General features: G+C 37.8%; 1 protein-coding gene across 4 annotated transcripts in view; it reads right to left on the bottom strand.

The window, feature by feature from the left end:
- Window positions 1–1,303: 1,303 nt before the first annotated feature.
- KIF20B (kinesin family member 20B) overlaps window positions 1,304–24,809 on the bottom strand; it is a 44,384-nt gene continuing 20,878 nt past the window's right edge. For 3 of the 4 annotated variants that reach the window (XM_075107819.1, XM_075107820.1, XM_075107818.1), the window contains exons 20-35: window positions 24,130–24,295; window positions 19,116–20,328; window positions 17,556–17,694; window positions 16,330–16,452; window positions 15,826–15,886; window positions 15,057–15,182; window positions 14,670–14,791; window positions 13,560–13,715; window positions 12,252–12,428; window positions 11,568–11,732; window positions 9,583–9,705; window positions 7,778–7,981; window positions 5,480–5,557; window positions 4,567–4,714; window positions 2,848–2,990; window positions 1,304–1,562 (exon numbers count right to left, since the gene is read on the bottom strand). In XM_075107819.1, coding sequence (XP_074963920.1) covers window positions 1,485–1,562; window positions 2,848–2,990; window positions 4,567–4,714; window positions 5,480–5,557; window positions 7,778–7,981; window positions 9,583–9,705; window positions 11,568–11,732; window positions 12,252–12,428; window positions 13,560–13,715; window positions 14,670–14,791; window positions 15,057–15,182; window positions 15,826–15,886; window positions 16,330–16,452; window positions 17,556–17,694; window positions 19,116–20,328; window positions 24,130–24,295 — 3,222 coding nt within the window. In that variant the 3' untranslated portion in view covers window positions 1,304–1,484. The remainder of the gene's footprint in view (window positions 1,563–2,847; window positions 2,991–4,566; window positions 4,715–5,479; window positions 5,558–7,777; window positions 7,982–9,582; window positions 9,706–11,567; window positions 11,733–12,251; window positions 12,429–13,559; window positions 13,716–14,669; window positions 14,792–15,056; window positions 15,183–15,825; window positions 15,887–16,329; window positions 16,453–17,555; window positions 17,695–19,115; window positions 20,329–24,129; window positions 24,296–24,809) is intronic. The other variant, XM_075107821.1, reaches the window with a different exon arrangement.

The raw sequence follows: 24,809 nt of genomic DNA, 5'->3' as shown, positions 1-24,809 counted from the left end.
GAAAGCTAGACTGCAACAGGCATTTAAAGCCACTTTTTTCTTTCAAGGCAAATAATTTTAATCTTGTGTTTGTGTCAATGAATTAATCTGCTGATTTTTTTTCTTCAATTAAACAAAAGACAATACAGAGCAGCAGTGTAAGAAAACAAAGAAACATAACTTAAATCATGGAATAGTTTCTGAAGACAGTATTATCAAAAATGAGTAGCACCTCTCTGGGTGTATGAGCAAACTATCACTGCCTCTGCAGACCAACCGGTTGTTGCTGATGAACCATTATGGCTTGGAGGAAGGTGAAAAAAAAAGAAATCTCAGGTTGGATGTTGACAGAGAACTTCTGAAAAATTTTTGTGGTCAGGCCAATACCAAGCCTCAAAAAGCAATGTTGTAAACAAGGCACTCCTACGGTGCTAAACAACATCTATGTGCAAAACACACTGGTAATGAACTCTCTGAACAGAAATGTGTCTTAGAATCATAGATATGATGGGTGAGACAGACCAAAATGCAGTAACAGTCAAAATAATCTGATAGTCCAAGTGAAAACAATGTTGTATGGCTGGCACTAATTCAAGAAGATAAAAATAAGAAAGCTGCATGAGCAAGAAGTTAGAGCAAATGATCACTTACTGAGGTTGTCTTGCTTCAGCCACGTCAGGAGCGGGTCATTGTCAAAGTAATTTCAGCTCTTTCTGAAAGATGACCAGTTGTGTTCTTCAAACAATGCAAAATCCTATGGAATACAGTCACTGCCAGTGACGGAAGTTAATGCTACATTGATGAAACCAAAAAGGCTGTAAATGTTTAGTCAGTCACTGATTATAAGCTGAAACCTTACTACATCAAGAGTAGCTGCTCTAATTGAGCTAACTGGATGGTTAGAATAAAATGTCAAATGTCTATCCAAGAGTGGGTCACTTCTAATTAGACAATTATAATTATTTAAGGAGATTTCAGTCCCCAAAGAAATAATAATATGCTTATCAATGACTTAATTTAGAAGTAGAAGCTATTAAAACCACACAAGCGATGAAGACATCGTATTTCTCCACATGGTGCAAATGCCTTGATTTTGTACCTTCGCAGAACTTTTGGGTTTTTTAGTATTTTTAAAGAATTTAAAGATATACAAGTTTTGAAGTGTATTCATTTTTTTTCCACTCAAAGTTACGGTAGGTATACTGGCCACCTGGAAAAAGCAACTTAAACCGTTCCACACAGGCATAGTCCTTACTGCACAACAGTTACATTATGAACACTTCCAAAGACACCACTCCTTAAAAAAAAAATATTCAGAAACAAGTTTCTTAAACAGTATTTCAGCTTTAATGGAGTCGGAACCAGAAGACATCAGCACCATTCTGTACATCTATATACAGACTTTAGAGCATGACCAAGTATCTGTTACTTCCTATATACAATCAACTGAAATAATACAATGGAAATATGCCCTAACTAGAAAACACGAACATGCTTCTGGAAGATTATTTAGCTGGTTTTGGTCGCAGCCGTCGCTTGATGATTAGATGATCACTTTCCTTCTCTTTTTGTTCTACAAAGATCTGAAAAAGATGGTATTTCAAGAGTTACTCAGCATTTCTTCAGAGACAAATGGCATGTGCTTCTAGACCCATGTAACCAACAACATGTTTTTCCCCAGAAGCTGTTTTCAGAATGAAGTTTGCCCATTATCTCTCGGTCAGAGGTCTCCAGGATAGAGAGACCATTTTAGTGCATCATAATAAGCAACAAATCCTGGGAACATACACAATTCGATTTTTTGCCGAAACAAATACCAAAGCCCAAAGAAATGCGTGATCTCAAAGCAGCTCTCACTTCTAACCGATAATACTCATTTTGTTTTCTAAACACTTCATCTTTTTCACATATTTTAAGCTTAAATGCCTTTAGCTTTCTCTGTTTTTCCCTGGATTCAGTCTTTCCCTTTTCCTTTCACTTCCAAGCTTCTTAGTTCTTTTGCTCTGCATTTCTGTCATTTTCACCTTCCTCCTAAGGACAGCGTTTTGCTTTCTGCCACACCCATTCATACAATTTACAGAAAATTCAGTAGGATACCTCATCATTATGGGCTCACCGTAGCGAAGGGAGGAAAGGGTTGAACAGAAGAGATATACTTCCAACTGAGCAAGAGCACGCTCAGCACTATCCTTACCGACAGAACCATACAGTCAGATTTCAGAAACAATACATCAAGTCCTGGCCTATAAGACTCTATAGGCTGGCTTAGACAGGGCAACACAATTTAAGCACACCCAGAAGGCTATCTAAATTGTGCTTTGGAAAAACATGGATGTATCGACATCCTAAAGTAACCCAAATATCAGCTGGGCATAAACTATCTTAGGCACTCACTTGCCCTGCAAACTTAATTGTACTTGCAGACCTTTATCGTTAGTGTTTCAATCTTGCTATTCCAAACCTATGGATCCCTTAATGGTCTCTATTTCTACTCTCCCTTTGTGCTACACTTAAATGAACACCTACTACTGGAAAAACTAAGTAAGACTCAACTGCTGTAGTAAAGGAAAAAGTAACTCCCCACATACCACAGCTAAGATATCTTCTGATTGCTGTATCGCCTGTACAATAAGTCAGCAGCCAAACACAGAGAAGACAGGTGAGAAAACTGAGAAAATTAAGTAAGAGAACAGGAAGAAAAGACCAAAAGGAATGGTTAGGTAGAATCCCGAAATAAGTCAGTACTTTCAAACCTCTTCTGCAACTTGATCAGACCTTCAGGTTTGCTCCATCCCGCAATAGTTCATTTTAAGCAAAGATTACAGAAATACATTGCGGTGGACAGAAGAGTAACCTGTAATCACTTACCGAAGATGCAGGAATATCTAGAGGGCAAGAAATGTCAGCTGAATACAGCTTTCTCTTAGCTCGTTTTGGCTTGAACTCGTTTTCCTGGACAGTTTCTGGTTCTGCAGACTTGGGAGAGCTTATTGTCGCAATCAGCTTCTTTGCTGGAAGAAAAAATTTATCATAAATCAATGTCTTACTGGTTTTCTGAGCCTCAAAATTAATGAATAAAACAAGGTTTATTAAAACCTTGTTAAAAATAGTTTTAAAATGAAACAGATGTATTCTGAAGTTTAAATATAGTAATTCAGAAGCGGTATTTGACTTCCACGGTTTTCTATAGTTGGAAGTAGTTTTCGATAGCTTCAGATGCAGAAGCTTAAGAGACACATTTCAATAACACATTAAAAATCAGTTGGGATTCAGATTTCACTGCGAGTTAAACACTTCAACAGGAGTTGAACAAGAGGTTTAACTCTGCACCAACAGAAGCACAGGGCAGAGTCAATTTTCTCTATATACTTGTAGTTTTATCAAACTAGTACTAGATATAGGAAGAGATGAGCATATGCATATTATACGCTAGAAGGAAAGAAGAAATCCTGAACGATACTAAGTTATGCAAAAGAAAAAAATACAGGACATGGCAATAAAGGTTAAACTAGCTCAAAGTTAAGTATTTTCAGGGTGGAATTTTGAGCAGTCTGAATTTGGCTTCCATTGATAGCGGTATAGTCCTCACGGAACCAATCTGACAAACTGGAAAACGTTAAAAATCCCACTATCATCACCTAGCCTGTCTTACAGCAGATAAGAAAGATGTACTCTGGAGCAAGTCAAGTTTTCAAGCTGGTAGAGACATCTTCATTTTAACTGTCCACAGTGAATAACGATTGACCTTGTTTTAACCAACCAAATAACAGTGTCTTTTAGAATTTAAGGCTGGCGAGTCCTTGCGCCCTCTGCTAACTTTAACCTTTTCTTAAAAACACACTATCTCAGAGACCACGTCGTACTGTAGGAAAGAATAAGAATATATTCTTCGTTGGAAAGTTCTAGCAGTTAATCTTCCCAAGGCTACGCTTAACCTGCACGAAGTCCATTGATCGCTTCATAGTCAGTTTTTGAAGTCTTCCAAATATTTTAATGAGACACTGGCTTTCAGATTCTGTAGAACTGATCTTCCACTCCCACGTACATACATCAAAAATTAACAACACAGTTTTCACAGGAACAAAGCAGGGGGAGAGGGAAGAGGTATTGCTCATAGAACAAGGTAAGATTTGGAGTCTGGATTCAGGTCTTGATTTTTTTTGAGCAGTAGGGCAAATTTCTGAAATTGCCTTTAACTGTTTTACTGTAATAAGAACAAAGTAACTCAGACATTGAGATTAACAGTTATCGCTGCTTTTATGATAAATTTATATGCCCATATTGCCCGCTGAGTCCTTTCATTCCGCCTGGTTTACCTTTCACAATTAACCTAACCTTTAGAACCGTGTGGTCCTTGCAACACAGACAGCCTTTTCTACTCTGCAAGATTCAGTATAGCAGGCCCCAGTTCAGACTCCATTATTTCATAAACAAAAGAACAACTCAATGCAGTGACATATACATAACGTTGTTAATGCCATATACATTATTATATTAATAACATATACATTAATAGATCACAGTAGAAAAAAGCCCTTCTACAACGCCCAGAGAACATGGAAAAAGCCTTATTTATTCTGTACAAACCTTTAGAGTGAAAAATAACAGGAGAATTTTGGAGAAAATCTCCAAGTTTTTGTAGTGTTCCATCTTTCTTTTTAGCCGACTTCTTACTTGAAGTAGATTCTTGTTTCCTTAAAGAGTATTGTTTTTGAAGTGGCTGGGTAGTAGACATCTGCACAGAAATACAAAATCCTTGTTTAAATTGCAAATTGACTTATTTTCAAGTTTAATTCCATTTTATTTGGCTTTAATGTTATTTTCAAGCTGACATTTTGGGCTTTGCTACTGACACCCCTGTTCATTACACAACGATATTGTGATAGCAAGTAATGTAGAAAAACTCATTTCATACCCACAAGAGAAAAAATGGTCAAAGTTTCACAGAATACGTTTAAGGGCATGAGCAACATAGGGAAAAATAGATTATTTAAAAAAAATAAGTAGATTAAAAATTGTCAAGTATTTTGTTAGACAAACTGTTCTAGTTATAAATAAAACAGGAGGAAACTGGTGGGGAAAATAAATCCACTACTACCCACCGTCTGAACCCTCCCAGGTTACTACTGAGGCTTAAAGTCAGCTTTTTATAATTGCCGTGCATATAGATGATATGAACCTTAGTTTTACTTCAAAGGCATTGCCTGTAACATCAAACACTAATAGTATGTTCACACTAGTTTTCATAACTATTCAACGTGCAACATCCTTCCCTTTTAATCACTGTACACAGCAGCTAGCACGCATTCTTGGCAAACACAGACTTACTCTCTTTGGTTAGCTTATAGAGTTCAGCTGGAAGACAACACAAGTGTTTAAGAATCCTATTCAAGTACATAGATAAGGCTAAGATACTGCTGCATAAGAATGTTTGCTCCTTTCACAAGTCCACCTTTACAGAAAACGCAAAACTAATTTCAAAAAGAACAAAAAACCAAACCATTTTCTTCTTGCTTGTAGAAGGTGAATTAGCCATAGCAGGTTTCACATTTTTCTTGTTCTCGCTCTTCACAAAATCCTAAGAAAATAAGACAAATTTTAACTAGGATTCTTTTGAAAAGGACAAAAGTTATTTATATTACAGAAGTAGCTACTGTTTAAATGCTACAACTAACACTAGGGAGGCATTGGCTAATACTACATAGAGGTAACTATTCAAATGTGAATGAAATGCTAAACAAACTCGTGGGGGGAACTAGAACTACCTGTAGTCAAATCACTCTGACATTTACTATTTTCTTCTCTCCATTATTTCCTATACTTTTGGTTTAAGATATTTGACAAGTGAACACACAAATTGAAATTAATGCAATAAATTTAAATGTAAATTCAGTTTCATGGTGACTATAAAAACGGGTTGGTAGCACAGTACCATTGTTGAGCTGTCATTAAAGGGCATCTTCTATCTTGCGAAGTGGTGCCAAGACATTTCAGATTCCCGATAGCCATACCAACTGATAACAGCGTCAGAAAAGGGAAAGAGGATTTTGTTCTTTGTTTAAGTAGAGGGAGTCTCTGCAAAAGCTTTGGCTTGCTTTGTTTCTAGAAAAACAACGGGGTTTTCGTTTACTTTTTAAAAATTTGTGACAAGCAGTACATGGTTATTTTGGCACCACAGGTTTCCCCTCAGTCCTTAGTTTTACTGCAGACAATGTGCTTTGCAGTTTTAGGAAATTTTAAAAACAAATTGTGCCTTCAGTAGACTTGCAACAGAAAGTTACTGAATCATTTTATAATCTGTTTCTGTTTGGCATATGTAACATGAAAATAATATTTAAGAGTAACAGATGAATAAGAGAGAAATAAGATACTTCTAAGTTTAGTTCCATGTTATTGGAAGCTAAATGTTATCCCGTAAGGGTATGAACACGGACTACGACACTATGAACAGATTTAAATGGACTAGCAAAAGTCTCTCTAAAACCATGGATAACTACGTTAGATGAAATATATCCATCTGTAGATAAGGTTCAGTTCGTTCTCAGTGCCTTCAGAAGGGCTATTTTTACACCCACTTCTCCAGCAGCCTGAGAGACTGCTACTCTTGAAGTAAATTGGTTCAAGACACAAGAAGTTTAAATCAACTCTGGACATTATTACGGAACGAAGCGTTGAAATCCGATGAATTAACTTACACAGCTTTTAACAGTTACTTTTGCAATCCCGGTTTAACAAAAATGAGTTTACTGAAGTACTGATCAACGCTAATCACTGAAGTGATTATTTCCCTTAAGTATTTTACTAAGAGATTAAAAAAAATATATATCACTTGGGAATGCTTGAATAAGAAATGCTAGAGAAGCATCAGATATTTCACTCTCCCGATGGGACAAGCTCACTCACTGAAAGAGATCACTTACCACCTAGCCAAATCATCTACAGGTCACCTCCCTCACACTCACCCATCAGCTTCAAAAGTCCTTAGAAATACAGAAATTCAGAAGCCCCCCAAGTAGGATTACAAGTATGTAAGTACCACCACAACATGGTCCTAGGGTTTCATAAGCTTTGGAAGTGTCTTAGAGAGCGCGGCATTGGTGTTAATGCTGATAAAATGCAGATGAAAGGAACAGGCACAGTTCAGGTAGGAACAGTAAAAATTTTTACCACCCTGAACTGCTGTGGAGCCCTAGTCTCACATGAAAACATCACTGCATGTTAAGAAGGCTGGAGCATATAACACAGCACAACTGAGGGAACTAAAGAAGAATTAAGGTCTACAGAAACCAGGGACATTCAGGTGCTGGTGCAATTAGTTTTGTACAGTCCCTCTAAGTGCAAAAATGTCAAAGAAAACACAGGCTGGAGAAATAAAGTCAAAGGAAGTGGTCCTGAAACTCTGAAATGCATTGATTAACTTGTAATTGCCTATTAGAAGAGATTATAATTGATACCAGTGATTCCCTGAGCCAAAAGAAATAATTCTATAGAACTAGTCTGTAATCCCACAGTTCAGAGCTGGAGACTGGGGCAAACGGGACCAGCAGGCAGAGAGAAATGTAAACGGTAAGAAGTGCAAAATCAGGACAAGGGGCCAGAGTCTGGATAAATTGAAGTCTATGACCTTATTCAACAGGGGCCAGAGATCCATGACTTGTTGGGGGAAAATAAGGAGCTTTAAATGTACCTTAGGATCCCAGTGAGAATCGGAAGATAAAGATAGGAGTCCAACAAATGATCACGGTAATATATTGAAAAACTGTACAACGTATTTTGTCGTTTGGTCTAGAGGTCATACCTCATCCATCTCTTCACTCTTTCTTTTCTTTCTTGACTTGAGCATTTTAACTGTAACTGGTGAGCTGCTGCCCTGGTGCTTCACCTCCATCTTATTGGGTTGCAGAGGTGTGAACTGGATTTCCATCTCTGGTTTTGGGAACCGACGAGTTTTTCCAGTTTCTGTGGACACTTCAGAAGAGTCAAGGACAATTTCTAAATGGTCCTGCAAGCATAGGGAAGTTTTAAGAAAACAAGTTTTAAAATCACTTTGAGTTAAAAAAAAAAAAACCTGAAATACATATCCCTCCCCAGTGGATTGCAAAGTAAGCATTCCATTTCCCAGCTGTTAGTTCTCAGAACACTTACAACAGAAGTGAAGAAATCTACTTCAACTACTTCAACACTTCTGTGTTTAACTTATTTTCTAACTTTTTAAAATTTAACAAGAAAGTTTTAACGTTTCTATGATCACAGAAATCAACGTTTTCCTTGCTGAACTCAGCCTGATACTTTGCTCACAAGTAGTTTTCCTCAAGGGTAGAGACAGCCAGTCACTTTTTCACAGCTAGCAGTAGTAGAATTGACATGATTTTCTTCACCTTAACTCTGCTGCTCCTTAGGAACCAGGCAGTAATAGGAGCTTTTGAGAGAAAAGTATAATCCTTCTCTAGCGTATCTTTAGGGAGCTTTCCCTTCCTCTTCTACACTAGAGAAGCTAATTGTGTAAGTAACAAGGTCCAAGTGACAAGCTACAAGCCAAACTCAACCTATGAGTGACTACTACATTACTGTCTGTTCTCTGGAGGGAAAGCCGGCATTCAGGCAGCACCATTGCTCGCAGGCTGAAGACCTTCTTGTACCTGCTTACAGCAAAACTGCAAGAACCGCAGTGAGGGTGCGATGGAAAGGTCAGTTTGCGCAACTCCTCTTCCCCAGCAGCACTTACCTTCCACCATCCACCCAACCCTGTTTTTCTTTGCAAAACCAGCAAGGAAGTCAGAGCTGTGGTCTCTCCCCAGCTCCTGCACCCCTGCGGCAGCAGTTCAGCTGCTGGCTAGCACACAAAAATGAATTCAGCAGCTGTTTGAATGAAACACGGAAGATGGGCTGCTGGAGTCAGTGGTGATGAGAAACGGCCAGTGGCTGCTGCTACTGCTGCTAGTAGGGTCCCAAAGAGTCTAGCTGCTGTTGCTTCTTATGCTGGCTCACCCTGAAGGGTACCTTCCTCCTCTTAACAAGGAAAATGATCAAAGCTCATGGAAAGCCATAAAAGGTGGTCACCACCTTCAACAAACAGGCTCTGGTGGGATTTTGAGTGGGAATACCAACACCACTGCATTCCCAAGAATGGAGTTGGCTTATAAAACCATTTCTCTTAACTGCTACTTCGTGAAAGAGTTATCAGTCAGAAAGTTACAGGAATGGTTAGCGTCATTAGCTAACCATAAGTTGCACACAGGAATCCTGCAGTGGAAGGAAGCAAATCCAATTTGCCCTGCTATTGCTTGTACATTTAAAAGGGTTTATGTATTTTTTTTTTCACGTGACTTATCTAATAATCAGCCACTTCATGAGCATCACTGAGAGGCAAGTTTTCAGGAGCTCGCAGTTGGAGTCATATATAAATTATTCACGTGATCACGTCATACTGCTTTTATTTCCACCAAAAGCCACTAAATCAGGTGATCTGATCACCAATAAAGGGATTTGCAGAATAAAACTTCAGAATTCTTCAGGCAACAGGACACATTTTCTTCCCTATTCTGCATGTAGCAAAATCCATACAACTGCACAAAATTTTCAAAATCAGAGTTTTATACCAACCTCACTCAATGAAGAGGCACTGCTAGGGCATCGAGATAGTGAATAATTCTCTCTAACTCCATCATATCCTACTGGAATACTTTGTCCAGCTATAGGATTAGTCTTGCTTTGTTTCTCCATACACTGTAAATATTTAGAATGAATAAAGATTATGCTAGACTGTAAACCTCAAAATATTTTGAGTGTTCTAAAGTTACAGCACAAAAGCTCAAGCACAGACGGCTAATGAACATCTGGGCTGAACGACGACACAAGTTTAAGTCAGTAACATCTATTCGTGATGCGATCATAAGATCTCCCTGCTGGGTCTCACCAACAGCCCATCTAGTTCAGTATTCTGCCTCCAAGAGTAGCAAAGGGAGATGCTATTTAGGGATAACGTGTGTGACCCTGGCATCTTCTGTACTTTCCCAGCACTCTCAGGCGTTGCATTAGAAGCGTCAGAGAGTACACCTTTGCCTAATCCTCAGAGCATCTATTTATGAATATATTTATGGATTTCTACTACAGTTTTTTCTAATCCCTGCTGACAGTACCTGTTTCCACCACCTCCAGAAGGTCACTAGCTGCTTCATAGAGGAATATATATTTTGACTGTTTTGAAGTTACCTCCTGTTGGTTTCATCAAGTGCCGCCCAGTTCTTGCAGGATTTTAGGAAGGACAGTTCTGCCTTCTGTTTATCCACCACACCCACGATTTTGTAAGCCTCAGCCCCATAATCCTCCCGTGGCCTTAACCTCTCCTAATCGGAGTGCCAGCTTCTTACGCTCTCCTCACAAGACCGGAGACACATATCACCTTGATCACTTCAGTTTTTCTTCATCTCCATTATGTCTTTCCTGAGAATTATTTGACTTCCACCTAAAGCTTTCCCCCATTCTCTTCAAGAATAACAGTTTCTCGCACAATAATGCTGTTAGCAACCTCTCCTTACTGGTAACATCAAGTATTGTTGCTACTGGCTTGAGGGAAATTCTTCAGCACCAACAGCTCACAATGATTTTTCTTTATAAGTAATTTCATAGCAAAACCAACTAATTTTACAATGCTTTCTCAGCTGCTATGGCTAAGCTGTACGAAGCAGTAACCCTTCTGAGAGCTGTTCTGTCCTCCCCACACACTACAAGCTTTATCTATACAGCCCTAGCTGAATTGATGAAGTAGAAAGAAACGAGCCAGTCTTATTTGGCAGCAGACAGGGAAGAGATGAAGAGGTGCATTTTGGCATTCAGTTTAGTTTTGCAACAAAAAGAGAATCACATCTTCCAGCGGCCAGGGGAGGGACTGCTGGAAACCTGTGTTCAGCCCGGTTCATTATTAATCAGCAATGGAGCCACACAGCATTAATTCAGTTTAGCAGAACTACCTCATTAAATACTATTCATGTAGCACATAAGGGTTCAGTCAGAGTCAGGAGTCTCAGTACACTTGCAAGCCTTTTAACTGTTATTCAGAAAATATGCAAAGTTGATCTTTTCTTTGTGTAAACTTCAAATATTGGTTTGGTTTGAAGCGGGATGCAAGATACTGTCTTTTTCTGGTGAACCTGCTATATGGGCTGGCAGCTGCAATTACGGAATCATCTCTATTACCACATTATAGGTGATATCATGAAAGCTGTTTGAGCTGAAATCCCTTTAATGCTGACTTAACCAAACTGAGATGACACTACAAGTTTTACGTCTTCAAACCTCTAGAACCTGGATTAGTTAAGTAGTTTTCTCCTCAGGTACGTAAGTTCTGTAATGTAGAAAGAGGTGGTGTTGTACTGAAGCACTTTTTTTCCTGCATGCGAGCATGAAAGAGGGAGAGAAAAAGAATGAGCATGAACTAAGAACTGAAGATACTAACTACGAAGAATTCCAAAAAAGTAACTCTAGAGAGAATCCCAACGTTGCTGAAGTATATACTGAGAACAAAACAAAATCAAAGTTGTTAACAACATACCATTAGTATGCATTTTCTATACACAGAGCAAACATACCTCCGTGTTTACAGACTGATCTATTTTATCTTGTCCTTCTTCAGGTAAAGGTACTTCTGCCAAAGACTGAAGACTTTCATTGTTAATGCCTTGTTTCAATTCCTTTATAAATTCATCTTTCTCAGCCAGCTGTTTTCTTAGTTGTTCTATATCGGTTTCCTCATCCTAATAAACACAGCAAAAATTGCCACAAATTGCAGGACTGACAAAAGAAATTAACATATGTATGAGCATTATTATAATTACTTGCTAGCATCAGTTTTGGAATTGCAGGCTAAAACAGTCAGCTATCCAACAAAAAGCCAATAATTTCATGTATGAGTGGCCACTATTTAAAGTGAAGGAGTATCATACAACAGCCTGGGAAGATGTAGAGTTACAAGAAGTTCAACTCCCATCTGTCTATGAAGACCTTGGTGCTGTGAAAAAGGCATCAAATGTGATAGTTGTTTCAGATTTCCAGTCCAACCTTGCAATCAAAGGATCAAATAGACTTGGGTGTTTATTTGAACTACTAAATATTTTGAAACTTCAGTTACTGTTACAAATTCGGTTTAAAAAAAGAACATCAGTGTTTAAGAATCAAAAATAGAGCCAAAAATGCAAAAAGCAAGTATAGTGTTTCGCAGAATTAATGAATAACAACAACAAAAGAATCACATATGAACAAGAGAGAAAGATGACCTTTCCTCCATCCTTTAGTGCGGCTTGTTTCAGTTCTGCTATTTCCTTATCTTTTTGTGTGATGTTAGAAGCCAAAGTCTTGAGCTGTACTTCCAAAGCTTCTACTAATTTGTCTCTTTCTTCACGCCACTTTTGAAGATTGTTGTCCTTTTCAACCAGCTGTGCAGCAAGTCTTTCCTAAATGGGGAAAAAACAGTGTGTAGAAGTGGTGTTCAATTCTAACCTATCTGAACTGTTCTGATAGTTGGATTTTGCATGATTGGTACTATTTTATGGCGTTACTAAACTTGAGAGCCTATGTAGATCTTAAAAAATTCACACAGAACTAGTTTCACTACAAATATGCAAAAGCAAACCATGCTTCACTTAGAAAATCTGTACCTATAGGTATACTCGTTGTGAAGAGAATTTTGGTAAGAACCACTACTGTTTGGCTCACTTTGTGATTTTACTTATAACAAGTTTCACACAAGCAACGTCACAAAGTGAAAGTAGTCCTAAGCTCCTAGCATCCTCCTGTAGTGTTTGCAGGTCCACGTAGCCATTGCTAAATACTTCTAGATGCAAACATAGTTTTAAATTGTACAGATTCATGCAATTATTTCATATGCCTAAGAAGTTACAACCCTGATGCTGTCCAGCAAACAGGCGAGGTATCTGCCTAGTTATTAACTATCAGTCACTAAACTTTGGAAGCGATATGGGAGCAAAACCATTAGCATTTTGAGTATTTTCACTCTACACCTGGAAAAAAACTTTTTTTTTTGTTAAATTCTTCTTGCCTTTTCTCTTCCTTCTAAAGCCTCCTAGGTGTTGGGGTTTTTTGGTGGTGGTGGTTTTTTTTTGGGGGGTGGGGAAGCTGTTGTTTCTGGGTTTTTTGTTTTGGTTGGCTTTTTTTTTGGTTGGGTTGTTTTGGTTTGTTTTTTTGGAAAAGCCAAGCAACAAGTCTTGTTTTTCAAAGCACGTTTTCTTAGCTTAACTAGCAATTCATTTAAGTGTGGGCTACTTGTTGGTGTTTTACACACAAGATGAAGTCTGAAGAATTCTTAGCAAGGAGTGGCAGTCATAGGATAGAAAGGAACAGACATGTCAACTTCCATTACTCACTAAGCTTTTGCATTTATGATCCTCCTATTCTTTCCTTTTCATATTGAGAAGACTCCTCTAGGCTTTGCCATGTGATAAAGTGAGGGACTTGGACAAAGGCCAGCTACCCTCAAGTGCCCACACTGTTATCACTTGACATGATGTTTGCTCTGTACTAAAGACTTGCACGAGAGGACTCTGCCGAGAACTCCAGTCACTTACAATTTCTGCTTGTTGCTCTACATGACGTTCTCTGTCCTCCGCAAATTTTCTCATTTCTCTGTTGCGATGGCTCTCAGCTTCTTTTACTTGATTTATGAGTCCCATTTTTTCCTCCAGCCACTTCTTTCTATCAGATTGATACTTTGCCTCATTTTCCTATTTTAATGAAACCAGAAATAAAACCATAGGCAGAGATGAAGCAAAAAAAGATGTCTTAAAATCCGGATTACCATTAAAGGGATTCATTTCCAAAAGAGAACAGAAATACTAGCAGTTTTACTCCAGCATATTCCCAAGTGCAAGTATTACATACTCATTTGTTTTCCTCTATTGAAAAAAAATTAATTTTCAGCAGTTCTTATTCAGACTTCATGCAACAGATCTTTTTCCTCTCTAAAAATGCTCTGGGTAAGTCACAAACACTATAAAAGTTACACCAAAAGTAATGGTAAAGAGACCTTTTTAACTTAAAAATTCCCAGTCTTTTATGCTGCCTTACAGGACATGTTAGAGAAGTTACTTTTACTTCAAGACTGAAAGGCAAAGAATGCAGTACAGTTTGAATGTTAGGCAGAGATAGCACATACCAAAGAACACCAATCCACAGCAACTTTGCCTCCTTTTCTATCACTATCAAACCTCATGCCAGACATTCTCCCACTTAAGGCAGAAGAGGCACCTTAAAAGCTGCTTGGAAAAAAGCCTATTTTCTAATCCAAGGAGAATTAGAGGGAAGTGTTCAGGCTAACAGGGAGGACTTCCAGGTCATACAGCATGCACAAGATCTTGAGTTTGATTTAGTTGCCCAAGCAACTGACAGGAAAGAGGTTCGGAACAGATATCAGGAGTGGGATTGGTTAAGGTAACTGGAAGAGGAGCCCAGCTACAGGGGCCCCATCCATGGTAGCAACAGGCACACTCCGTGTTATGGAGCATCGGTGATGCTGTATGTTACGAAGACACTGCATCTAGACCTTGCTGCACTGGTGCACTGCAGCTTTTAGAAGAGGTTTCCTTTATCAGTGTAACAACTTGCCATATCGTGCCCTAGCTTTTAAAGATAGTGCCACAGAAAAAAACTTTAGACTCCTAAATGAAACCATATTTTACCTTCAGTTCTTTTTGTAGCTTTATTAATTCCTCATTTTCCTCATTTTTGCTCATCTTTTGCTGCCAGTCAGTGTTGCTCTGGTTATTCAGGTCTCTATATTTCTGCTTCCATGCTTCCAGTTCTAGTCAGTACACAAAACGATGTTACAGAATGTGTAGTTTCAAATCCATATTTGACCACGTTCACACCCTTCTACTAAAGTTACTTGGATTTATCAGCTGTTACCACAAAGGGACAACAGAACCCTTTAACCATTAGATGGCTTTTATGTACTACGTAAAATTAATGCCTAAATAACAGTCAACAATATAAACAGAAATTTAAAGCAGCTATCAATACATCCAAACCAATTTTGCCTCCCTGCTTCCTTTCCATGGAGAAATTACCCAAAACTAATCTGTTGATCTCTTCTAATTTGGCTTCAAGAACTTGTTCTTGTTGAATCTGAGTCTGTTCTTGTTCTTCTAGTGTCATCCGCATATCTTCTATTATTTTCTCCTTTGCACACAGATCTGAAGATTTGAAAATAAACATGCAAATGAGCCCCCTCCTAGTTGCCACCATTCTCTCTCAAAGTGCCTTCGTTACAAGTAGTTTCCCCCTTTCCCTGAGATCAAAAGCTCTATTAGAAAGAAACGGAGCACCTCTACTCAACTATCCAAGTCCAGAATTCTTGAGTGATTCTCATCAGCTCGGTTTAGGTGAACGTTACAGCGTTAATATCAGTCAGACTACAGCTTGTATTATATGGGAAACTAAGCATTGTTCAACTGCTAAACGTTCATCAACCCAGCAGAAACTGCTATTGTGCTAGGTCACGTTTCACTGTTGATTTTGTTAAAATGGCTGACTAAAATGGCAAAATACCAACATTTGATAAGTTAACACTGACAGAGCAAATCCACACTCTCTCTGAGGCTTCTGTTTCTTATATACAAAAGCAAAGAAACGGTCTCAGAGTATCTGCTAATAATGATTCAATAAAAATCAGTTCCTGACTGTAACATTTTCATGTCCAGGTTGGAGTTTCTTAGTGTTTTAGAATATAAATATACAAGACTCTCCAAATCCATTAACGTGACAACTCACTATGTTACCATTCCACACCAAAAAAAAAAAAAAAAAAAAAAAGGAACGTTAATGGCTTTTTCTGACCTTTACATGTTTTCTCATACTCTTTGGAGACTTCTTTCAGCTTCTCATTATTCAACTGCTCCTAAATATCACATTGAAAGCAAATTAACGAAAAAGTGTTGAAACAAGCAACTGTACCTGCTAGAAATGAGTAGCTTTTCATTTTGAGCTTTAATTAGTAATGTAGTATTTAAGACAAACAGTCCAGAATAAATAAGATTTTCATATGGTGTGAAGGAGCATTCAAGCTGATTAAAAAAATTGTTTAGAGAAAGACATTGCTAACATATTGAAGTGACACTAATCAGAATCAAGGTATTTGCAGGTATTAAGTATTCTGACAATGTCCTACAGTGAGAAGTTCTTTAAACATCTTTCATTCATCCATTAAAACTAGTTTCAGCTGGCTACTCTTATTTTTACCCCAATTTTTGTAAGCTTTCTCCTGTCACATGGAAAACTTGCCTCATTAATGGATTGGTTAAAAAAAACTAAGAGCAAGTAAAATTTTAAAAAATAAAATACCTTTTTAAGTTGCAGGATTGTGCGCTGTTTAACGTCTAATTCTTCACTAAATTGGTTTTTTATTTTCTGAAGTTCATTAACTTTGCTCCTCAGGGATTTCTCCTCAGATCGCATCGCGCATACCTGTAACGATGCACGAAGACAGCAAGCAAAGCTAACATTTAGCTGTAAGCCTTTTAAAATCTCTGTAAGTTATCTAAATAATCAAATACTTTAATTAGAGTCAAATTTTTACAAGCATCTTGGCTCAGTTTCAGGGGCTGGATGTGCATTACACCATACGTCCTCCCTAGGGAAGGATTTTCACCACAGAACAGAGTATTACGCTTGGGGGGGGGGGGGGGGGGGGGGGGAAGGATGGGGACCAAAACAAAACAAAAAACCCAAACAAAAACACCACACTGAGGAATAGCCTAATCATATGATTGATGAGGTGACTGACATGAATACAAATTCAGTTGTCCTTTAAAGAAGTTTTTTGACGCGTGATCCCACCCACCCTTGCTACTTCTCAAACAGAGGATCATACACTGGATATTGAGTAGGAAAAGGTCCTCAGATGTTGGGCTGCTGGGGAAGACAGTAATACTTTAAGGCCTCACTTTCAAGCCCAGACTCTTGGAATAGTCTTGTGGATTTTAAGTTCTTGTGATATTCCATGAGGTTTTAGTTATCAAGCAGTAGGATTTCTTAAGTACTGACAATTAACATTAGTAAAAGTTATTTCATTTTTTCATTTCTCCTCCCCAAACTTAATAGAAAACATAGCTCAGATTTTAAAGTCTCTAGAAGTTAGTGCTTTCCTTTGCTGATTAATCCATCTTTTTGTCCCAGAGATCAGCATTTCCCACAAGTCTGAAGTCTGAGGCTTTGAAGACAGCACAAATAACAACATAAGGCTACTGTTGTTATAAAGATTATAAAGTCCTTCTCCATAACCAGATAAGCCATAGTTTTCACAAACCTTTTTCAAGTATATTAATGAAATTTACTTCCTTCCTTCAATGTCTGTACTAATCCGTGTTTTGACATCTGGTCTTATCTTTAGCTTACAGCTCAAAGGCAAAGTAACTTAAGATTCACTGTTACTCTAAACGTATCACTCAAAATAGCCTTATTATGGATCACTTTTAACATTTGTAGCTTGAGATTTATGCAAACAGGTTTTAACAACAGAATGCCAGGCATAGACTTGCAGAAGAAACATTTGGCCTACAGCTACTAACCTCTTCTTGCACTTGATGAATTTGTTTCTTAGCATCAGAAAACTTCTCTTTCAAATCCGTATATTCTTCCTCTTTCCTCTGCAAATCTTTTTTCAAACTCTGTACAAGGGCAGAGCTCTCAGAAAGATCTTGACGTAGCCTTGTGTTAGAAATTAAGAGACATAAATAACTTCAGTGTTGCACATCTCAAAGAAACAGCTTTTACATATTGACTCAGGCTCTTTGACTGCTTGTTTTATTCATGACTAGAATCTGAGAATTGTGAGATCAATGACAAGCTTCATAATTTTACTTTTGGATTTCAGCTTCTTATTAAATGATCCTGAAGTAACAAACTGCTCAGGTTCACTTCTGAACACTGCAATCTAAAAAAGTTTTTTAAAGCACAGTAGAGCAACCATTTTTATTATTAGGTGCCATTACAGAGTAACAAAAGGAACAAGAATAATATCAAGTAAGTTTAAACTTGATATCTATGCCCCAGACCTTGTAAGGATCAAAATAAATAAAAATCAAAAGAAAATAGAAAAAACAGTAACATTGGAACAAATACTCCTGCTACAAGTGCTACAAAGTAATTAAGAAGTTTGATGGGTTTATTTTTAAATGGTCCTATTTATTTTAAAAAGTTTACAATAAGACATCTTGGATTTTTACTTTAAAAATAATTAATAGAAGGTTTTTTTACATTCTGTAATTGACAATACAAAACAAAGCCTCACAAAATGAAAACCTTTCAAAGCTTTACAAGTACAGGGTCAGGGATCATAGAATCATAGAATCGTTAATGTTGGAAAAGACCCTTAAGATCATCCCCAGACCTTCATGTTAAATTGTTCTTTAGAGTATTCGCAGGTACCCACAGCTATGGCAGTACAGAAGCCCTAGTCAGAAGTAGGGCTACACAGCATCTTAAAGCTATTTTTACATGACTACAATTCCTTCACCGTATAGTAATATCACCTCTCAGATACATTTAATCTCTTATTTCTTAAAGATTTAAGAAGTAGAGGAGGCTGGGGGAAGCCCTACCCTCCTACACCCATTATTCCTTCAAGTTCTTATAGTTACTCTAGGTGAACACAATCTACTATTACCAAAATCAGCTGTTTACTCCCTAGGCTTTTTTTTAGCCTCTATTCTTTTCCTTTTGACCATTCAGTCCTTTCCAAAGAAAACATTGCCTGTGTTTATACAAGTTACAGGATATAGCATTAAACTATATGTCACTTCCTCCAGAAAGGGTATTTAAAATAAAACTATCAGAGATCTCCAAATAATTCTTCATTTCCCTGCATGGTCCTGTTTCCCCTTACAACAGTCCAACAACATTTAGATCTCTATTTTTGAAAGAATATACAGACACGTGGGGAAAACATAGCGTGAGAATAGGCAAATATAGAATTCAAGTAGTGTATTAAAAATCCTTAAATAAGCACTTTGGTTAATAAAGTTGATAAACATGTAAATGTGTTATGCCAAAATAAACTGATGTTCACAGAAGGCAGATTTAACTCAGCCCTTTGAGAATAGACTCAGATTACCTCATTATTTACTTACAATTCTATAGATTGCGTTTGCTCAGCCTCATTTTTCTCCTTTTCCTGAAGAGAGTCTTTCATGTTCTCCAAGCTGTTCGCCAACCGCACAACTTCCTCCCTCAGATTTGCTTCTTGATCATTTGATTCTTTCAGTTTTTTGTCTGAACTGGCACATTTCTCTTGCAGAGCTACTGTATTACTTTCTAGATTTAAAATAATAGCTTCTTTTTCTTTAAGTACTTCTTCTAACTGTGTTACATTGTCTTCTTTCTCTCTAAAAGCCTCCAAGAGGCATTCAAGCTCTCTTATTTTTCCCTTGTAGCTGGTAACTTCCTCCTCAAACTGTGCAATTACTCTGTGATCTTCTGCAGCCTGTTTTTCAAAATCCTGGGCTTTCTTCTGGATTTGCTCTTGTAACTGATTAATAAGGTCTTTTTCCTTTACAGACTGATGATATTGATTTTCAGCCTCATTTAATTTTATTTTTAGTTGATTATTATAGTTCTCAGTATCATCAAGTGATTTCTTTAAGTCTTCAACTTTTTGAAGTAGTTCTTGAATCCGCTGACTTTTTTGTGAAGAAGCCTTAATAATATTTTTGCATTCTTCCCAAATGCTTTCAATACTGCAGTGAAAGGAGCTCTCCCGTCTCAGATCTGCTGTAGAAGCCGTTTGGGACTGTGTACACACAGGACTCATTTGAGCTCTCTCTAGTTCATCTTTTTGAGAGTTTAAGGAATCCCCTAGATTAACTACATCAATATCCATAGCATAAGACTCTAAGTGACATTTATACAACTCATCTACTTTGGATTGCATTGTTTTAATTTGTGACACCTTATCAATTATGTTTTGTTTTGCACCTTCTACTTCGTTATTTAGCTGAATAATCTTTTCTTCCTGTTCTCTGTTTACAGCTTTCTGTTTGTCCAATTCAGAGACAAGCTCCTGATAGTCAGCTCGACACCGCTGAAGTTCTTCACTTAAGGCAGAAGCCCTTTCTTCAGAAGCAGAGAGCTTGAGATGCAAGTTTGTTATCTGCCTACTGAACTCTTCTTTTTTGTTTTTTTCTCTTCTGCATTGTTCTTCAAGTGCAGCTAGCTGACCCTCCAAGGTTTCAGTTCTTTCCTTCAGTACCAGTATTTCTGCATAGTTCTCAGGAGTACTTGTTTTCACATACTCAGGTCTCTCTTGCTCTAGAGAGCCATTTTCCCTGCTTTCCCTTGTACCTCCTAAAACAAAAACAAAAACCCACCATACAGGTTGATTAAAATCAATAGTACAAGTCACTAGCAATACCAAATAGCAACTACTATGTGGAAAATGGTCATGTGAAAGCCACACCCTCATATCATATGCATTTTTGAAGTCTTGAATTAGTTAAAGCCCTCTGAACTGTTTAACATGCACTAGGTACCTCTTAGGCTTCTAGACATAGTTTGCAGCAAGGTGTTCAGAAGCCTTAAAGAACACTTTGCCATGGCTCTATTCCAGCTTTCTACTCTGTACCACTAGTAGAAAAACCAAGCTAGTCTTACTAATTAATATGTAGTAATACCCGTGAGCTAGATAACAGAGTTATATCTAGTTTCCACCTTTACTGGTTCAACAATCCCTTTAATACAGCTAGCGATGACCCATTCTACATTTAAAAGAGCAATGGTATCGTATACTTTTCTGAGAAGTTTCATTCACACTCAATATCCCATTACTTTAGAAATGAAGCTAAAAATCCTACACAAGTTTTTCACTTAGTGTTTGGGACCTTCCTCTCTTCTCTTTTTTAATTGGTTTCTGAATTAGATACAAGGATAACTAATTATGCCCACACCTAACGTGTTGCACGTAAAGTTCTCCCAGAAAGATATACAACATTTCATCACAACTCCAAATTTCCATAAATATTTTACTAGCTCAAGACTGGTTTTTCCTTAAGTAATGAGCAATTCTAACTAAAATCTTGTGCATTTCACCACCTTCAGAATTGACTGTTTTTCACATGAGCATTTTAGAATCCAACTATGTCCATTTAGTAACGTGCATGCTATGTTTTAGTATTAAAATCAAGCCTGACTATCTCTAAGGATTAGGTCCTCACAACTGTGTACTCCACGGAATACTATGGGTTCTTGTGAGTACTGCAACTACAGTAAGGTGGAGTGTGGCAGTCATATCACTTTGGGAGCATTAAGCACATGGGTATATGCTTACTACGTGGAAACAGCCTCTGAACAGACCCAACAAGCTTTATAGAGTCACCAAATTTGAGTCACTAACAAAAAGTCATACTGAAGCATTAACAATAGTGTTTTCCAACTCAATTCAGGTTTGGTGTTTTGATTCTTTTTAGAGTGATCAAATTCCACAGCACACTTTTTTCCTCCTGCTTTTCTGTACCTTTGCTGTTCTAATTAGACATATCAAGTGTTCCTGCTAGGTCAGACAGAGCAGCAGCTTTACTTCACCTTGTAAAGCCATGCTTCCAAATGCTTCAAGATTAAAAATTCTGTATTGGGAAATGGTTTTCCCCGAAAGCCCAGCTGTGCAGTCTCAAGAAACCATATCAGACAAAATACTATATATTCCTTACACTGGGCATGAATTTTTTTACATACTTCACTAAGAGGGAGAGGCAAAATACTTCTTAAGACATATTTTGTGATCTAAGTTGGCAAGATGAAAAAAATAGCAGAGCTTAGCCCAACAACTATAGCAAGAAGAGAATGATCATTCACAAGAGAATTTAGAATTGATCTAGATGCTTTGTATTGACAGCCACAACCATGCAGCAAAGCAGGATAAATATTAGTGCAAGAAGATATGTGATATTTAGTCTAGAAGCTTTTTATGTAGGAAGTAATAAGAAAAAAGCCCCACCCCAAATATGGGAAGCAAGTCCTAGAGAAGAGTACAAAAACCTGAACTTCAAGACAAGGTAACCTATCTTCTCCCCAAAAAAACTTTGTTCATAGGCCACTAACGTATCTCGATTCTACGAGAAAGCCATCACAGCGTAGCTGTGCTCATTGTTGTATTGTGCCAAGTACATTTAACGAGAAAGGTTAAGTAATAAGCATCATCATTGTAGAGCAGCTAACAACCCAGGTTTTGAATCAGATGCCTTATATTCTCAACACCCACAAAATAGACGTATCCAACATGCCTGAATAGCCTGTTCTTCCCAACAGAAAAATCTCAGTGCTGACATTAATTGGCACTGCTAGTTATCCACTTTAATTTCTTATTTGAAAAGAGCTATCGCTTCCCTATTTTTGGTTGTTTAAATGAGCTTCCATCGTGAGATTATAACAAGCCTACTACTACCTAGCATATCAAGGAGCCTACGTCAGCTTCATTTCCCACCCCCTTCCTATAACAGTTGTATAGGTGGCACCATCAAACAGTCATGCTCGGATCCAATATTCATCCCAACCAAAGATGATAGAGACAAATCAGAGATGCATCTGGTACAGACACAGAAGCTTCTCTTAAGAAAGACTTCAAGTGACATTTATCTGAACAAGTTGTAAAAACATCAGAAATGCCCTACTGGATCACACCCCATCAGTTGACCTAAAGCCTAACATTTTACCAGCTTTTGCTACTGTTGGTAGGCCTGGCCACTTCCTACAGCGCTTTCCTGACACAGGATGATTGGGAATGGTGGAGGAATTTGAGAAAATACATCCCTGCTTAACCCTTTCAAGTATCTATGTATGAACCTGTTGGCTGTTTGATTGTCTAACCATTCCTGGAATCTGAGATTTATTTGCCTCTCCCACCTTCTAGGGCAGCAAATATTGTAAGTTTGCTACCCAATGCATGAAATGCTTTGTTCCATAAACTAAAGCTGATCTTCTACTAGACTGAGTGCTCCCTTGTTCTTTCACTGCAGAATGTGATGAATGACAGTCCAGCATTCAGCTTATTCAACATCTGTTTCCTCAGTTTTCTGTGATAATGTGAATTTAACAAGTCTCCTTTTAACACGTCTTATCCATCTTTATGGGGATAGGTATTTTCTGCTTCCCATTTTTACTCTTACTTCTCTTTTTCTATTTCACCCTCACTCAAACAATGCCTGGAAGATTATTCTTACTTGCACCTCTTCTATAGGAGGAAGGCAAGAGAGTAAGGGACACAAAGGGAATACCTTTCACCCTTCTTTTGCATATGCTTTCCACAGTTCTGTGAGAAACTGAAGCTCAGCTGTGTCCTGAAGTCAAGTTAGAGGCAGGTAGATCTTACAAATACCATTTTACACAGGTCAGTCCCATATGGCTCAATCTTACTGATTAATAGACTTAGATGAAATGCATAACGTAAGTAGTTGTGTACTTTTAAGTTTCACCCTTATCCTTGAAGGTCTTCAACTGCAGCTAGTTTGTTCATGCCTTTCTAAGATGACTGGTAATCTCACAGATATAGCAAGGAAAGCAGAGAGAGTAGAAATGCAAACTTGAGAGCTGCACAAAATATGCCGCCTGTGGACTTAAAGTAATTTTACTTCCATTCAAGCGGAAAGCTTTTCTCCTTTGCCAGCACTGTCACCTTGACCACGTGTCAGTTCACAGCATGCATACAGAACGAAACATCAAGTTTCACAGCACATACTGTGTGACTGAACAATCAGTAAATCATTGACACCTTTGATACCTGCTTAGACCATTTTAAAAAACTTGAGCAGGAGATGCTGCTTTCCCACAAGTCCAGCAACAGCAGGCTGAGTACAAAAAGAACTGTTAAGAAATTGCTTAAGGACTACAGCTGGGTCCGCAAGTACATTAACAGATGAGAAAAAGCAGAAGAAAGGAAAGAGTCTAAAAACTAACTTTTATTTGAAGCATTTAGAAGTGAACAGTGTAAGACCTTCTGCAAAAGAGATATTTACATAACAGTTACTTCCATTTACAGTTTAACATAGCAGATTTTCTCTTTATAACGTTTACGCTTCACAGCTCTTCGCTTCTGTTCTGGAATAGTAATCAAGTTTTTTTGGAAGACCCCCTGTTGAGTGATGGTAGAAATTGTACCTTTCTTTGTAGGTGGCTCTTCTTCCACAGTAGGCTTATTTTCAAAGCAACGTTTTCTTCCCACTTCCAACACAGTTTCCTCACAATCTTTGAGGCAGCTGCTTTCAGTCACTTCACTAGAACTCTTTTCTGTCAATTTTCTTTTAATGGTAGTTACAGTGTTGTCCTGTGTTAAAAGAAGCTCAATTACTTTGAAGTTTTACAAAGTGAGCACTTAAAACACTTAGTAACCTTTTATATGCAAATATTTTTACAAAACTATCTGGGTAACATGTATAGCGAGTGTCAGAGGAACAAGGTAGTTACTTAAACCAAAAGCAGGTACACCTTTAGATACTAATATGCACAATGCTTTGCACTGTACAGAAAGCAGAGCAAGAGATTAAGAAACTACAAAATGCAAGACTTGCATCTAAGAGAAGTTTGTTTACCACCTGAAAACAATTTCCAGTGTCAAAAGAGTTGAAATTCCTGATTTGTTCAAAGGGTAAATGGTCAGCTCTACAAGTTCATCGCTTTATTGTCATAGTTGGCAGCGTTGGGAGTTCTGACTGCCTTCAGCAAAGCCACAGATCTTTTATCAACACAGATCTGATGCAATTTGAAAGCCTAATCATTTGTGTCATACATAGTTTAGAGTATATCTTTGACTAGGAACAAGGTTTCTTTACTTGCAAGTG

The sequence above is a fragment of the Phalacrocorax aristotelis genome, chromosome 12, assembly GCF_949628215.1.
Source record: "Phalacrocorax aristotelis chromosome 12, bGulAri2.1, whole genome shotgun sequence".
NCBI classification, from domain to species: Eukaryota; Metazoa; Chordata; class Aves; order Suliformes; family Phalacrocoracidae; genus Phalacrocorax; species Phalacrocorax aristotelis.
Note: the sequence above shows the minus strand (reverse complement) of the source record. Positions and strands in the feature narration are given on the sequence as shown.